At 35.8% G+C, this 17,297-nt stretch overlaps 1 protein-coding gene across 2 annotated transcripts in view; it reads left to right on the top strand.

The window, feature by feature from the left end:
- Positions 1-840: 840 nt before the first annotated feature.
- HSF2 (heat shock transcription factor 2) overlaps positions 841-17,297 on the top strand; it is a 30,168-nt gene continuing 13,711 nt past the window's right edge. For both annotated transcript variants that reach the window (XM_032484794.1, XM_032484795.1), the window contains exons 1-5: positions 841-1,061; positions 12,202-12,310; positions 12,469-12,596; positions 13,487-13,611; positions 15,602-15,677. In XM_032484794.1, coding sequence (XP_032340685.1) covers positions 969-1,061; positions 12,202-12,310; positions 12,469-12,596; positions 13,487-13,611; positions 15,602-15,677 — 531 coding nt within the window. In that variant the 5' untranslated portion in view covers positions 841-968. The remainder of the gene's footprint in view (positions 1,062-12,201; positions 12,311-12,468; positions 12,597-13,486; positions 13,612-15,601; positions 15,678-17,297) is intronic.

Genomic DNA, 17,297 nt, shown 5'->3' on the forward strand with positions numbered 1-17,297 from the left:
TTTAATATCCACTAACGTGTCCTTGAAGCTGGATCTAAACTCAGATGTACTGACTCTGTGCGATTTTTCTACTATACCAAATCTGTAAAGGACCTACGGAACAATTATTTTAAGAATATACCTGTAATGTACCTATAGGAACAATCAGTGAGAGTATTTCTCTTTACTGGGCATATGGTGGGCATTCAATGTTTGTTGAATTAAAAACAGCATGGAAGGTACCTAGTACAATTACCGGCTCACAGTAGTACTTGCTTAGGAGTAGTTATTATTATTATTAAAATTCCTCTTTTTGATAAATGTATTTTAAAGCGACCATTTTCTCCTAACAAAGATTTAAGGACTATTCACTATTTTTCAGTTACCATTTGGGGCCTAGCACATCATGCTTGAAAGCTGTTTTTTTCCCCGATTTGTGAATTATTATACTTCTTCCCCCTGACTGGCTCAAACCACACTTCGCCTACCAAACTTATGACTCAAAGGCCCCTGAGGACTTTCTGCAGCCTTCCAGCTTTCCAGCCGTAGCCCAAACACCCAAAGTGGTTTCCACGTGAAACAACCAAACACAGTGCCCCAAGCCCAAGGTCCACTACAGTGAGAGCTCGCGTATAAAAGGCGAATGAGAAGACAGCGCCCCCTTTTGCTCCCACCCCTCTACGTCTGCAACATCCAATCGTTTTTCTCTGTCGCGCGGTCGGCCCCTGGGATTGGCTGGGAACGGGACCGGCGCGGGACCCGTGCGCACCGGCAGGGCGGGGAGACTTGTCCATCACGTGCGGCCGCCGGGCCACCCCGCCTCACTGCGCGCCTGGCGGGGCCCGGGGGGCGGGGCCCGGGAGCTGCTGCGCCTGCGTTGTGGGCGTTCTCGGGGAGCAGCTGCCGCCGCCGCCGCCGCCGCCGCCGCCGCCGCCGCTGCTACCGCCGCGTTCGGGTGTAGAATTTGGAATCCCTGCTCCTCGTTAACAATGAAACAGAGTTCGAACGTGCCGGCTTTCCTCAGCAAGCTGTGGACGCTTGTGGAGGAAACCCACACCAACGAGTTCATCACCTGGAGTCAGGTAAGGGTGAGGGCACGGCGGCCTCCGAACCCCCTGACTAACCTCCTCCTCTCTCGCTCTTTCCCGCGGGGTTGTCTCCCGCGGCCTGCGGCTCGACGCTCTCTGCGAGGCCCGCGGCGCGGGGGTGGCGGGGTGGCGCGGGGCCTCGGCGTGCGGCCTCGCGGGGGACCCCTGGTATTGTTCGCGCGGGGAGCCGCGGGGTCCCGGCCGGCGCCGCTGGCTGAGGCCGCGGTGGGGGAGGGGCGGCCCGCGCGGGGCGCCGCGGCCCGGGAGACCCCGTAACGGTCCGGCCCGGGCGGCGTTCGGAACCGCGCGGGCGGCCGACGAGCCGAGGGCGCGGGAGCCACGTTACTGCACACTCATCCTCCGTCCTCCCGCCCGGCTCGCGGGCTGCGACTGGCCGAGGGCACGGGCGGCCCCGGCCGGGATCTTCAACGCGCGCGGGGTTTATCTGAGGTAGTCTTTCCCTTAGCGACCCGATTCTTGTCCGTAAAACGGGCACACACCCCCCTCGTGTCTGGGAGCTTTATGAGGACAGCAGTCAGGGAAGGAGGCAAACATTCAGACGCAGGTTACTGCTTCTCAGTCGGTAGGTTTTAAAATGTTATCTAGAAAGCCTTGTTCTTTAGCGTTTCTGAGCCATTTCCATAAAGGGATTTTTATGATTATTTAATAAAAGTACCAATAGACGGTATTCAGTAATATAGCGAAGAGCTAAGACCAGTCACTAAATTTCACTAAACAGTTGCCGGCATTGTTGTATATAGATGCCTTGATTATTTGTTTGATCCCAATTCGACCAGTAAACAGGATGACCATAGTCAAGTTCTGTATCTTGTCTGGCCCAGGTGTCATTGTCCATAACATGAATGGATTGCTTAGGTGATCCAGGACCCCCTCTAGTTCGAAATACTAATCTAATTAGAATAATTATTACATAAACAATGCGTTTGCATTAAAACACACTCAGGCTTTTGGAATAATTTTGTGAAGGGGGTGGAGTTCTCTTACTGTAGATGATCATCTGTTTGGGATGCTGTCTCTTCTGGAGATCTGGGAGAGAGTAAGTGAAAACTGCCTGCACAGTGCCTGGCACCTGCCTGTTAAGTGCTAAGTAAATGTTTTCTCTTTCTCCCTTTCTTTTCTGTTCCTTTCCTGTTATAGGAACCCTCAGTTTTATTATTTACTTTTATCTTACTTAATAGAGAACACTATATTGAGTACATGAAGTTTTGGCTACTATAACACCATATTCTGCCTTATATTACTATCATTTGTTCATTTTCTTTATCTCCCTCTAGGACTTATTTTCTTGAAGGTCAGTACCATCAGCTAGATGGTGTGTATTAAACATTTGATGAATTCTGTACAGTTGTACAAAGAAGGGTGAAAGTAAGGAAGCCAGCCACCAGTATACACTTAAAAATAAACATGTCTCATGCTTTTTCATCGGTCATAAGGATTAAAAGTTGACAAGGATGGATCAGCACAGACTGCTGTTACTCAGCCTTGTGCATGTAAGAGTTTGGACCGAGAGTCTCCTCTTCCCTAAGCTGTCTTTATATCATACCTATTTGGTTTGGGTGGGCCTTGTTTTTATTGCCTAGAAATCCTACCTAAATATATTGGTAATTGGTTTTAATTAAGGTGTATTATATTGGTGACAGGGCTAATAAATTCATTAGCCAAAATATTTTAGTAATATTCTTATTTTATGGGTAGTATCAAATGTGGAGAATTTTATACTAATCCTTAAGTGCATCACTTTATGAATTCTAAGCCAAATAGGCCACTTCATAGTCATTCTCATTTTTCCCGTGTTTGAGTCTAAGCTTATGTTTTAGCTACTCATTTTTTAATACATAGTGGGACAATTAGATTGTAAACTCAGTGAGGGCAGGAACAGTGTCTGTGCCAGGGACGCAGTAGGTACTTAATAAGTGTTTGATGAAGCAGTGAAATCCCTGGAATATGTAATGGAATTGGTAGGAATGATAAAGGTAGAATTATGCCTGAAAAGAATCTCAAGTCATCTGGTTTAGTCTCATCACTGTATAGATGAGGACATGAGGCTTAGACAGGTTAGATTACTTACCTATAATTACAAAGCTATTCATTATTGGAGGTGGGCCTCTAACAGAATTCTGACCTCCCAGATCATTCATCCATCAATGGCATTACACTTAATACAGGTTGTCACAATATTTAGTTTTATGCCAAAATATTACCCCTCCACAAGTCAGAGGACAGTTGTAAATAGATAAATAAATAAACCTAATTACCTACCCCCCACAAAAAAAAATTTCAAAAAAAAATTGTGGATTAATGTTGTCTAGGGCTAAGTTTAGTTGCTTAGGGAAGCTGTTTTATACCCTCAGAGATTTTTCCCGAAACGGTGTTAACAATGAAAGGTAAAACTTTAATTGAACAATGGTGTTAGGTGGAAAACCCAGAATAATTTACTCTCATCTTTTAAAAGTTGCTATTTATGGTTGTTTCTGGTTTCCTTCAAACTTGTTTTGCTGGACTTCTGTTGAGGTAATTTACCATTTATACTATCTGAGTGAAAAATCACATTAAGACCTTTTAGAAGTAGCAGATGTTTTGGAAACCAGGCAGTCTTTTATGCAATTGTTTTCACTTGTAGAAAATAATTTACTCCTCTAGCTTGAGTATAAGGCAAGGGAAGAAAACTCTTACCAGCTGCAATTTGAAAAGCTTGGCCTAATATTCCTGAAAACTTATATAACTTTAGTTTTCCTTGAAATTTATAATATGACAATGAAATAGTACCCCCATTCACATCATTAACTATAGAAATATATTCTGAAAAATCAAAATTACACTATTATAGACTCAAATAATAAAATGGCTTTAAATCCAGAGTGTCTTTAAAACATAGTGTACATCCCCCAGATTTCCCTGATGTTTTCTTACTCTTTTGTTTGTTTATACATTTCCTATAACTTCAAAATTTTATATAGCTATTTTGGCTCTGATAGACAGTGTGTTACCAGAATCGACGACAGAGATAGTGCTATTGGACAACCTAAAGCTGTTTTATTTTAAATGTAACAGAGTTCTAAACAGAGGGCACAGGTTTAGCTTTGAAGCAACTGGGGAAACTTGATACTCAGGGACGATAGGCTGTGGAAGTTGAATGGAAGTTCTGGCCATTGATAGTGAGGAACAGCCTTTACTGTTACTGATATATGATACTCAACGTATGTTGAAGTGAAGAAGTTTTAAAAAAAAAGGGGAAAGAACTGGAAAGTCATTGTTTTGTAAAGATTATTACCTTTGTCTTAGTTCTTCAGGTTGCTTGAGAAGACCAAGAAGTGATTGTCACCAAAAGCTTCATACCCATCTGTTCCACCTTTTTGTGCCCTTTGGCAGTCTCTACTTCCCTATCCACCTCAAATCACAAGAAACAAATCAGGAAACAGGAGGGAAAGGAAGCAAAATCGGAATTTGTCCAGTGTTTTCTAGCTGTTTTGGATGAGTTTAGCAGTAGGTCTTTAGACTTCCCAATGTTAAGGTATCGTTTTGAACTTCCCAGCAGTTACTGCATTATAGTATTCTTAAGTGAAAACAAGAAAGGCGGCCACAAATGTACCAGAATAGGGGTAAAATTCCCTTTAGATGGGCCTACAGAAAAGTTGATTGATTCATTGACAAGTATTTTTTATTTGTATACATGAGAATGAGCTAGAGGCTCAGAGGGAATGGTTGGTGAACATTAAGAAATTATAGATTGGTTGTTTAAAAAAGTGTTAACAGATTTCTATTTTTTTTTTTAACAGATTTCTATTTTGGGTGTTTTAAAGTAATGGGGCTGAAGTATAAGATTATTAGTAAGAATATTTTGGATGTTTTTGACTAAGAGTACCAATTTGAGCAGTAACAACTGTTACTAAGATTTAAACTTGCCAGTGTTTATAGGTAAGGCCTAAAGAAAAGCTGCCAACTCTCGCATCCTAAAGAGTAGTGACATTCTGTCCTGTATAAAATGTGAAGGGAGAGTTCTGTGTTGTATTGCTTAAACCTCACAGATTTACATGGATGGATGATGGTACTGTTTGCTGAGATAGGGGAAGATTTGAGACGTGGAGGTGGGGATTCTGTTTGGCCTTATTAACTTTGACATTACAAACAGATCACTAGTATTTCTTGAAAATGTTTTTGTTTCTCTTACATTTCATTGACCACACTTGGTCCTATGCCCACACCTTATTTCAGAGGAAGTGGTGAAGTGCAGTGCTAGAAAAGAGAGCCACAGGAATGACTTCTACACTCCAAGACCTTCAAATGGCAATGTTGAATAGGATATTTAGATAATACAAGACTCTGGCATTCAAAGTGGAGTTTGAAGCTTGTGAATGGTAAATCCATGGAACTGGATGAGATCACCCAGGGAGACAAATGAAGATAGGAACTGAAATGGAGTATTGCAATATTTAGAGGGTATGAAGACAAGACAAAGCCAGCAAAAGTGATTGAGAAGGAGCAGTGAGAAAGGAGGAAAAACAAGGGAGTGAAGTCATAGAAATTAATGAAAGAAAGTGGTTCAAGAAAGATGATCAACTGTGTCAGACACTGTTATGAATATTCTTATACACCTCTCCTGGTGTGTATATAAGCAAAAATGTCTCCAAGGTAATTATACCTACATTGAAGAGTGGAATTTCTGGAAAATAAGGTATGAAATGTTCAACCTCAAGGTAGTTAAAATTATTTTCTGAAGAAATCAAACCAACTTGTACTCCTGTTAGCCATGCATGAGATTTTCCATTAATCCGGATCTTCAAAACTTGATATTCTCATTCTTCTTAATTTTTGCCAGTTTAGTGGATAAAATCTCAATGAGGTCTTAAGTTATATATCCCTGATAACTAATATGTTCAGACACCTTTTCATATTTATTGGCCATTTGTATTTCCTATTCTATGACCTGTTTGACCATTTTTCTATTGGATGTATTGGATGGTTTGCCTTTTATTATTTGTAGAAATTCCTTATATATTCTGTGTATTTTTGGAAGTATCTGTTGCCTATGCCTTCTCTCAGTTGTGGTTTATTGTTTTTACTTTCTTTTGATGAATAGAAGTTCTTAATTTTAGTATAATTTAATATATCAGCCTTTTTTGTGGTTCATGTGTTTTGTTTCTTCAGGATGCTTTTGCTTACTTATCCCAAGGAGAGAAAAATACTTTTCCATCTCTATTTTTTCCTTCTGAAAATTTTAAAAGTTTGCATTTTATATCTAAGTCTTTAATTCACCTGGAATCAATTTTTGTGTGTGGTATAAGGGATCCAGTTTCATTGTTTTCCATATAAATATGTAGTTGTTTTAAGCCCCTTTATTGAATAGTTTATTCTTCCTCTAGTGATTTGTGTAGCTGCCTCTGCCTTATAGCAGAATTATATATAGATATGGTTGCTTTTTGTCTGGGTTCTTTATTCTGTTCCATTGGATAATTTATCCTTTTGTCCAGTTATCACATGTCTTAATTACTGTAGCTCTATAAAAAGTTTTTCTTTTGAGAGGGCATCCTATTCCTCAGGAATGCCTTGACTCCTCTTGGTCTTTGCTCTACCATCTATGTTTTAAAACCAAGTTCCATTAAAAAAAAAAAACTATTAGGATTTTTTATTAGAATTGTACTGAAACTGTAAATCAGATTAGGAGAAATAGATATCTTTATGATATTGGCTATTTCCAAGAGAAAGACGTATTTCCAAATTCATTTTGTTGTTTAATAAAGTTTTATAATTTTTGTGATTAGGTCTCTCACATGTTTGTTAGAATTTATGGATAGTTTAAGCGGTATCCTTTCATGAAAAATAAATCGAGCTGTTGCTAGTTGGGTTTTCTAAGTTTATAGCCATGAACATCTGGATATGACAGTTTTGTTGTTACTTTCAGAACCTTGTACTTTTCAGTTTTTCTTTTTCTTGCAGTGGTTAAGACCTCGTGGTGTCAAATAGAAGCAGCAATTGTGGGATCCCTTTCTCTTATTTTTAAAGAGAATGTTTTTAAGTATTTCCCCTTTAAGTAGCTAGCTGTTAAAATTGAGAGGTTTTAATTTGCCTTTTTGTTATTGATATCAAAATTAATTGGTTAACTTAGAGGGGATGGGGCATGCTACCATGGAGAATGTATGAAAAGTTGACTTTGGGGGAGTAGGAAGATGGGTTTGAAATAAATAATAGGTTGAGAACATAGTGAGTTAAAGAACATTGTGTAAAAATGTTAATGATTGAAAATTCAAGTGGGAAATTTGAGATGGTCAGGGGCAGAGGCATAGATGTGATAATCATTATACATAATAAAAATCGGTAATTAGATACACTGTGTGGATGAGATTGCCTAAGGAAAGAGTGTAAAAGGTGTCATGATCAAAAATAGAAACCTAAAAAGCACACTACCTCTTGATATGCGGAAGACCATTGAAAAGGATATATGAGAGATAGGAGACCAAATAATGTATAGTTTCAAAGCCATAAGAGCAGAGCATTTCAGGAGGGAATTGTCAGTAGTGCCAACTGAAGTGCCACAGAGAGGTGTAAGAAGATGAGGACTGAAAAGAGAGCGTTGAATTTGGCATTTGACATTTTAGAAAAAGTAGTTTCAGTAGAGTGAGAAAAGCTGAAACTAGTTTTTAGTAAGAGTAAGTAGATGATCCTGAATTGGAGAAGGGGGCTTAAAAATATTTGTTAAATTTTGCAGTGAATGAAAGGACAGATGGAGTGGGTAGATTGAGAGGGAAGTAAGGTAGAGGGAAAGTTCTTTTAAGATAGAAGATGATGTATGCATTTTTTAATTTTAATAGCTATTACCTGATAACCAAAAGTGTTGTTAAAACTTTTAAAATGTTTGCCAATCTAATACTTAAAGTGAAAATCATTATCTGTTTTGCTGTACATTGTGTTATGCTAGGGAAGCTGCTTTTTTTGCATGGGGGAAAGGGGTAGGTAATTTGATTGACTGTCTGATTTTTAATGGAGGTACTGGGGATTGACCCCAGCTATCCCCCATCCCTGTACATTCTATTATAAATTATTCTCATTATAAATGAGACTTGGCCTTCTTCTAAATTTTACATTGGGTTTTTCATCTTACTGATTAGTTAGAAAATTTTATTAATACAGTTAATCATTTATCATAAATGTTGGAAATACTTTTTATGTTAATAATGTACCTCAACTTCATTGAACTTTTTTATCTCTATTACCAGTTAAGTTTAAGTTCAGACATTAGTAATAGAAATCCAAACAACAGTGGCTGAAAGTAGAAATGTGTTTTTCTCTTACATCTATAGATATTGAGTCAGTCACCTTCTTGTCTTTTCAGCCATACTTGGGTCCTGGAGCTCTAGCCATTGGCTCCAGGTTCCAAGCAGGGATATGGTATGTAGGGGGTTGACACTTTGACTCTTTTCCCTATTAGAAGCTTTTGTGGAAGCCCTACTCAATCCATTCTGCTTATATATTATTTGCCAGGTGTGTTATTTGGCCACCTCTATTTGTAAGGGAGACTGAGAAATGTAGTTGCAGCATCAAACAAAATTGTTCTGTTACTAAGAAATTAGAGAATCATCCGTGTTGTTGCAAACAGCAGGATCTTTTTCTTTTTTAAGGCTGAATAATGTTCCATTGTGTATGTGTTATGATGTATATATCATAATTTCTTTATCCATTCTTTCTTTGACAAACACTTAAGTTGTTTCTGTGTCTTAGTTTTTGTGAATAATGCTGCAGTGAACAGGGGAGCATAGATATCTCTTTGAGATACTGATTTCATTTCCTTTGTGTATATACCCAGAAGAGCGTTGCTGGATCATCTGGTAATTCTGTTTTTAATTTTTTGAGGAACCTTCATACCATTTTCCATAATGACATTATCAATTTACATTCCCTGTAATCGTATTACAGGGGTTCTCTTTTCTCTACTTCCTCACCAACACTTGTTGTTATCTTTAGTTTTTTTTTTTTTTTAATAAAATAGCCAGTCTCATAAATATGAGATGATAGCTCATTGTGGTTTGGATTTGAATTTCCCTGATAATTAGTTTTGTTGAGCACTTTTTCACATACTTATTTCTCATTTATGTGTCTTCTTTGGAAAAATGCCTTATTTGGGTCCTTTGCCCATTTTTTAATTGGATTTTGTTCTTTTTGTTGTTGAGTTGTGAGAGTTCCCTGTATGTTTTGGATATTAATCTTTTATCAGATATATGTTTGCAAATCTTTCTCCCATTCCATTAAGTTGTATTTTTATTCTATTGATTATTTCCTTTAATGTGCAGAAGCTTTTTAGTTTGTTGTAGGTGTTATGTTAATTAGCTTGGCTGTAGTGGTCATTGCACTGTGCATATGTGAACATATGTTAAATAATCTGTACACCTTAAATATATACAACTTCAGTTTTTAAAAATAAAATTAAAAAAGAAAGTAGAGGAATCTGAAGGTAGGGTTAGCAGCCAACAATCTCCATGAATAAATGTATTAATTTTTACCTGTATGGACTTGTTGGTTTATTATGTCATGCTTCCAAAACTTGGAATAAAGAGTGAGATAGCATAGAGTTAGCATTGAGCTTTTGTTTTTTCCTTCCAAATGAAAAGTTTATTAACTGATCCTTTTCCTTCCTGATTTTCCCCCCTGAATGCTGCCCTTATTACCTGTTCAGTTCTCAAATAGATTTGCTGTTTCATCTCTCTAGTCTGTCCATTCATCTGTTTGACTATCCCTTCTTTAGTATTGAACTCTTGTAGACTCTAATTCTATCATCTGTGTAGGATGGGGTTAACACCTCTCTCCCCATTGTTTTCAGTAGTTTCTTGCCCATTTGTTACATAATTACTTTTGTGAATGAACTTTAGTACCTAATATTTGTTTTTTCAGCATCTTTTCAACTTATCTCCAAAAATTTTTTTTAATTGAGAAAAATAATAATGTATTGGTTAGTTTAAGGAGACTTGACAGCTTTACAACACAGTATCTGTCCTCTTTAGTTAATATTTTCTTAAAGGTCTAGTATATTTATAAAATTTATTTTTAGGTACTTGACACTATTCTCTTACTGGAATCTTTTATTCCATTTTATCGTTAAATTTTTGTATAAAATATACATAACATAAAATTAACCATTTTAACCATTTTTAAGTATACAATTCAGTGGCATTTAGTACATTCACTTGTTATGCAGTCATCACTACCATCCATCTCCAGAATGTTTTTCATTTTCCCAAACCAAAACTTCATACTCATTAGACAATAACTTCCAGTTCTCTTCTTCTTAGCCCCTAGTAACCGTTCTACTTTCTGTCCCTATGAAGTTGAGTATTTTAAATACCTAATATAAGTAGAATCATACAGTATTTGTCTGCTTGTGACTAGTTTATTTCACTTAGCACAATGTCTTCAAGGTTTATCCATGTTGTAGCATGTGTCAGAATTTCCTTCCTATTTAAGGATGAATAATAGTTTGTTGTATGTATATACCACATTCTATTAATCCACTCTTCTGTCAGTGACATTTAGGGTGCTTCCACCTTTTTGCTATTGTGAATAATGCTACTATGAACATGTGTATACAGATGTCTTTTTGAGTCCCCGCTTTTAATTCTTTTGGATATATATATATATATATATATAGAGAGAGAGAGAGAGAGAGAGAGAGAGAGAGAGAGGGAGAGAAAGAGAGAGAGAGAGAGAGAGAGAAAATTGTAGGGAACATACGGTAATTTAGTGTTTAATTTTCTGAGGAACCACTATACTGTTTTCCATAGCAACAGCTATTTTACATTCCCACCAGCAGTATACCAGGATTCCAGCATCTCTGCACCCTCAGCAACATTTATTTTCTGTTTTGTTTTGTTTTATGTGTGGGTTTTTTAAAAATAGCCATCCTAATGAGTGAAGTGGCATCTCATTGTGGTTTTGGTTTTCATTTCCCTAATGATTAGTGATGCTAGGCATCTTCTCAGGTGTTTATTGGCCATTTTACTGTCTTTTTTGGAAAAATATCTATTCAAGCCCTTTGCCCATTATAATCAGGAGGTTTGTTTTGTTGTTGTTGAATTGTAGGAATTTTTAAAATATGTAATGGATGTTAACCCCTTATCAGATACACAATTTGCAAATATTTTCTCCAATTCTGTGGGTTACCCTTTCACTCTCTTGGTAGTGTTCTTTACACAAAAGTTTTTAATTTTGTGGAAGCCATATTTGTCTCTTTTTGCTTTTGTTGCCTATCCTTTTGTGTTATACAAGAAATTATTGCCAAATTCATTGTTGTGAAGCTTTTCCCCCTTATGTTTTCTTAGAGTTTTATAGTTTTAACCCTTACATTTAGGCCTTTGATCTGTTTTGAGTTGATTTTTGTATATGGTGTAAGGTAAGGGGTCACCTTCATTCTTTTACATGTGAGTATCAAGTTTTTCCAGCATTGTTTGTTGAAAATAATGTTCTTTCTCCACTGAATTGTCTTGACACCATTGTGAAAAATACTTGGACTGTGTATATGAGGGCTTATTTCTGGGTTCTTTATTCTGTTCCATTGAATGGTCTGTTTTTATGACAGTACGGTGCTGTTTTGATTACTTTAGTAGGAGGTCTCAAATTGTTTATTTTCTATATGAAAGAACACTAGTGACTTTAAATATTAATTGGTAACCAGTTACCTTCCTGAATTCTCGTTTTTCAATTGACTGTACAAAGATATAATTATGTCTATTGATAAAATAAAGCTTCCTTTCAAATTTTATCTTATTTTTGTTTTAATTGCATTGGCTTTAAGATAGAATTAAATAATTATGCTGGCTACATGCTGTATTTCTTTCTATTGTTTTTGAGTAGAAGAATGGAAATTCTTCTAATATTTTACCATGGAGTATGCTGCAGCTTTTGGTTTGAGACATATTCCTAAACTTTTGAGATTAATGTCAAAAAGCTTAATTGCAATTTGGAACTTAATCTCAATTTGGAACTAAATTGCAGCTTGTTTTTTGTTGCTATTAACAGGAATAAAAAGATAGTCTGAAGGTATCATGGAAGGTCTGCCAAGTTTGGGGGTTTATATATATCAGCTAATGTAATAGGTTCTTAACTAATTGACTTTTTCAATTTTTTTCAGAATGGCCAAAGTTTTCTGGTTTTGGATGAACAAAGATTTGCAAAAGAAATTCTTCCCAAATACTTCAAGCACAATAACATGGCAAGCTTTGTGAGGCAGCTGAATATGTGTGAGTATGGACAGCAATTTATTTGGAGTACTGTCATCAGCCACTGATTAAACCATTTTTCCCCCATTAAGGTGGTAAAGGAAAACATAGTCCATAGAAGCACCATTAATTTTTGACTTTTGTCTATTTTATTCATCTGAATTTTGAATCTTTTTCAGATGGTTTTCGTAAAGTAGTACATATTGACTCTGGAATTGTGAAGCAGGAACGAGATGGTCCTGTTGAATTTCAGCATCCTTATTTTAAACAAGGCCAGGATGACTTGTTAGAGAACATTAAAAGGAAGGTAAGCTTTATAAATCAATAAAAAATTTTAAAAAAAGGAAGGTAAGCTATTGTTAACGTGATTTAATTAGGGCATTACCATATAGTTTACTTGGCCAAGACTTATATATTTCAGTTGTTGAAAATACAAATGTGCAGAAATACACAGGTGTTCTTGTTGAGATGGCTTAGACTAATAAAGCTTTAATTATTTCCTCTTTCATTTTTTTTTCTTGCACTCAATTGTACTGAGGACTCAGTCATTAAATACCTTTTAGAGGGAAGGACATGTTTACATTCTGACTTAGGATAAGGAGTCGTCTATATTGGAATGGTTCACTCCTTCTAATTTAGCTTAAAAAATGTGAACTCCTATTAGAACAACAGCTACCTAGAGGACCTTTTTATGTAGTCACTGTTGAATATCCAGTGCCCAGAATAAGTCCCTTACATAAATAGTAAGCATTTAATAAGACGTTTTTGAATGAAAGATACATTTTGCTGAAGTAAGATATTTTGACTAAATCCATAAAAGGGATAAAAGAGTTATGGACCATGAAAGAAAATGGCCTTAGCGTGCAGCAATTACTACATAAATTTAATTAAACGTGGAATGTGATAATAGAGAGGCTTGGGGAAATTACAGGGAGTTTGGCAGAAGGAAGTGAAAAAAAAAAAAAGCCCTTAAGATGTTCCTGCTCATGGAAACTTTTCCACATTAAAAATAAATAAATAAGCTGGTTATTCCTTATCCTCTCTCTTTGAGCTATGAAGTTTATTCTCTTCCTGGACCTTTTGGAATTAGATCTCACTTCCTGAACAGGCTACAAAAACATCTTACAACAGGGAAGCTTTGAATTATAATCATGGTGTTTAGTATTTGATTAATTTCCTAAATTTGCTTTTTGAAAGGTTTCATCTTCAAAACCAGAAGAAAGTAAAATTCGTCAAGAAGATTTAACAAAAATTATAAGTAGCGCTCAGAAGGTTCAAATAAAACAAGAAACTATTGAGTCCAGGCTTTCTGAATTAAAAAGGTGAAGTCTTATTTCCAAATATAATCCTGATATGGGGGTTGGTGTATCTCTGTATGTGTGTGTTGAGGATTGGAGGTTGGTGCTTTAAGTACCTAGATTACGTTGTTGAAGCCAAGATGAAATGCCATTTTTCCAAGTTTTTTAAATTTTTTATATGTAGTTATAGACTTTATATTTTCATGATGGAGGTGGAGAGAATATATAAATCTAGGCAATCGAAACAGTTTAATGCACAAATCTTACTGATGAAATAATAGAGCATTAAGTTGGTGTAGGATATATGATTTTACTTAGGTTGACTTTCATATGTTTACACACATAACACAAGCCATAAAAAATACCACATAGGTTACACATTCATTTTTTTTTAATAGCAGTTTCTTAAGGCATTTTCTACGTGGCCTATCTATGAATAAGTAGGACACAAAAAAAAAAGGGAAAAAGGACACAAGAGACTTGCCCTACTTGATACTTACTTTTCATAGACTTGGGAAAGTGTTACTCAAAGCTTTTATCTGCAGAAAGATGCTTTATTTTTTTTACTACAGTTTTTGGCACCAACCACTATCGTAATGCCACACTAGCAGCTTGTATATAGGGTTGACGTGTATTTCTCTTCTTAGTAGGTAGCTGGAATTTTTCTCTTACTGTAATAGATGTCAAGGTCTTAAGAGTAGTTGTTTCATGTATTGTTTCTCCCATTTCAAATGTGGGCATTTGTTTGGCTAGTCTTAACTGAAGAATCTTCATTAAGAGAGTAACCTTAGACTTTATTCCCTTTTTGAATAAGCCCTAATTTTAAGCTTGTCCATTTTGCATGTTTTATTGAAGTACTTAATGTACTGTATGTATCTTGTGTCTGCTGAAGTGCCCTTTAACCCGATTTCTTGAATCTCAGGTTTAGCCCTTAAGGAATGGGATCCCAAATTCATCCTACAAATCTTAGTGGTAACCATTCTCCTACTTACCTGTAGTAGGCAGATGACAGTATCTTTATATTGCTGAGTCACAAAAAAGTACAGTATTTATTCAGTGAGTATTAAAGAAAGTCTCATTTTCTATACCCTCTATATTTAAATCCAGTTCCTTTTGTAATAGTTTGGATTGAAGAAGATGGCTTTTGTGGAAATTAACAAAAGAGCAGAAATTAAAGCATTTAATAGATGAATTATCTTTCATGCCTTCTCAGAATTATCATTGCTGCTAGCATTTAATAGCTGCAATGTCAGTAAAAAATGGTGAATGAAGGGGAAAAAACTGTTCACTACTGGGAACATAATTAATTTGTCAGTTACATATTGGATATGCTTTTTAAAAAAACCCACATTTTTAATATGCTTAAAGAAAACAACTCAAACATTTATATGCTTGTGTTTGAGACAGATCTTTAGACAGTTTAGAGTCTGATAGACTTAAGTTCGACATCAACACTGACCAAATTGTATTATGTCTTATTGGGTAAGTCTTCTCAATTCTCTGAGTCTCAGTCTCTTCCTCTATAAAATAGACAATAATTCCTTTCTTGACAGGTTTTAGAGAAGTTTAAATAGTACACATAAAATGCTTAGAATATTGCCTGGCATAGCAAGTGTTAGTTAAATTTCACTTCTCTTTAAGAATTTCTTCCTAAGCACAAGTCCTGAATTCACAGGGTAGTCATAGTTGAAAAGGTAGTTTTTTTTTTAAATAAGAAATAATGAACCAGATTGTCAGAGGAGTAAATGGCCTACTACTGTTTCAGTGTAGACATGAGTCTTAAGTTTTTGTGTATAAATTGCCATGAGTGAAAGATACTACAGTTGTGAAGGGAGGATTTTGGAGTTCTGTCAAGATACTTGCCATTCCGTGTAATTGAACCCAAGTTTTCCTAGTTTCATAAAGATATATAGTAAAAACTAGTTCTATTCTCTGGTATTCTTAATTAAAGATATTGAGGCTGGCTTTTCTGATTGAATTTTTTGATTCTGTCTTTTAATAAATGGTAACATAGTGAGAATGAGTCCCTTTGGAAGGAGGTTTCAGAATTACGAGCAAAACATGCACAACAACAACAAGTTATTCGAAAGGTAAGCTTTTTTTCCCATTACTATAACCTTCATTTGTTTAATGATCCCGAAAAAACTCTGTTGAATAGTCAGTGAGTGATCTTGGTTTCTTATACATTGGGTACACAGAAGTAAAATTATGGAATCAAACAAATTAAGCCAAGTGTTATATATTCTTTTTAATAAAACTTTCTTATTAGCTAAATATAGTCACCCCATACTTCCAGCTAATGTTTTGTTAGCTTTTAGTAATATCTTTTGCCTGATATAACAACTTTCATATACTGCATTCTTAGGAGCATAATTAATACGCTACCAATTTCTTCACATGTACTATAAAAGACAGACTGTGGAATTTTTTGTTGTTTTTGTTTTACTATTTTTTATTCTAAAAGGCATAGATACCGTCTGAGAAGATAAATGACTAATATTTTCAAATCAGTTGATCAAATTATGTGTTCAAAAAAGTAAGTTATTAGCATACACCATTGTTAGTCTGTGCAGTAAATGTTAAAAGTAGTTAACGTAGTACTGTAACATAAATCCTAGATTTTAGTATCTGAGCTGAAAATTACTGAGGGAACCAGAAATCTCTGCTGCATTGTGTCTTTGTGATTTAATCTTTTCATATCAGCTTTCATATGTTAATAAGAGGTGAAAGATAAACATAATTAAGGCAACTATTTTTTGCTCATGAGTAAACTGGACTCTAAGTTTAAGCAACAGGTTTTTTGAGGGGAGGGAGGGTAGGAGAGCTTCATCTTGTTCCTACACAGAGGGCTTTAGCTAAAAATAGGGTTATGACTGAAAGGATCTTGGTCTAGTGGAGCAGGCTTAGCATGTAGCAATGAATGATAGTTGCAGCCTTTGCCCTATAGTCAAAATAAATATACTGATTTTTAAAAATTAGTATGCAAGTGAAGGTTGAATGTAGGATTCAGTTTTAAATGTTTAGTCCAAGTACATGTATTTTCAAAACTTCCTTAGTTGATTCCAGCTTGAAGCCCTATTTAAGAATACCTGATTTAAAATAATAGATGTACCTTAATCTGTACTTTATCTTTAAAAATCTGTTGATCTCTTTCAGAAAACAATGTTTTGGTTAAATATTAACTTATAATACTCTATAATTTGTTGGGTTTTTCTTTTTTCCTGAAAGCAAAGATAGCTGGCAAAATACTTATTTAGCATGTCAGTTTTTCATGAAAGCTAGCATTCTAATTTTTGCTCTGTTCCTGAAATTGGTTTTTAACTCTGCCATTTACTCTTTGTCCTTGTATTAATTGGAGTAATATATGGGAGGTATCTGTTACACAACTTGTCAGGTACAGAAGTTCAGTGATGTAGATGTTAAATGCCTCATCTTCTCCTTCAGGGAACAAACTCTACAACATGATGCTAGTGTGTCAAAAGAGAACTGAAATGTTACAGCAAATTTCAGGAGAAATGTTACCAGTGATTAATGTTCTTATAAATTCAACCAATTAATGTTTTTAGAATTTTCCCATAATGCTTTTTTGTAAATTAACAAAAATAATTGAAGTTGAACTGTTTCATAGATGTCTTCAAGGTTAAATGTTGTCTTTTTGTCAGTTGTGAACATTTTCTTTTGAATAAGCAATTTAGTGGCTATTACCTTTT

The sequence above is a fragment of the Camelus ferus genome, chromosome 8 (assembly GCF_009834535.1).
Source record: "Camelus ferus isolate YT-003-E chromosome 8, BCGSAC_Cfer_1.0, whole genome shotgun sequence".
Lineage (NCBI taxonomy): Eukaryota > Metazoa > Chordata > Mammalia > Artiodactyla > Camelidae > Camelus > Camelus ferus.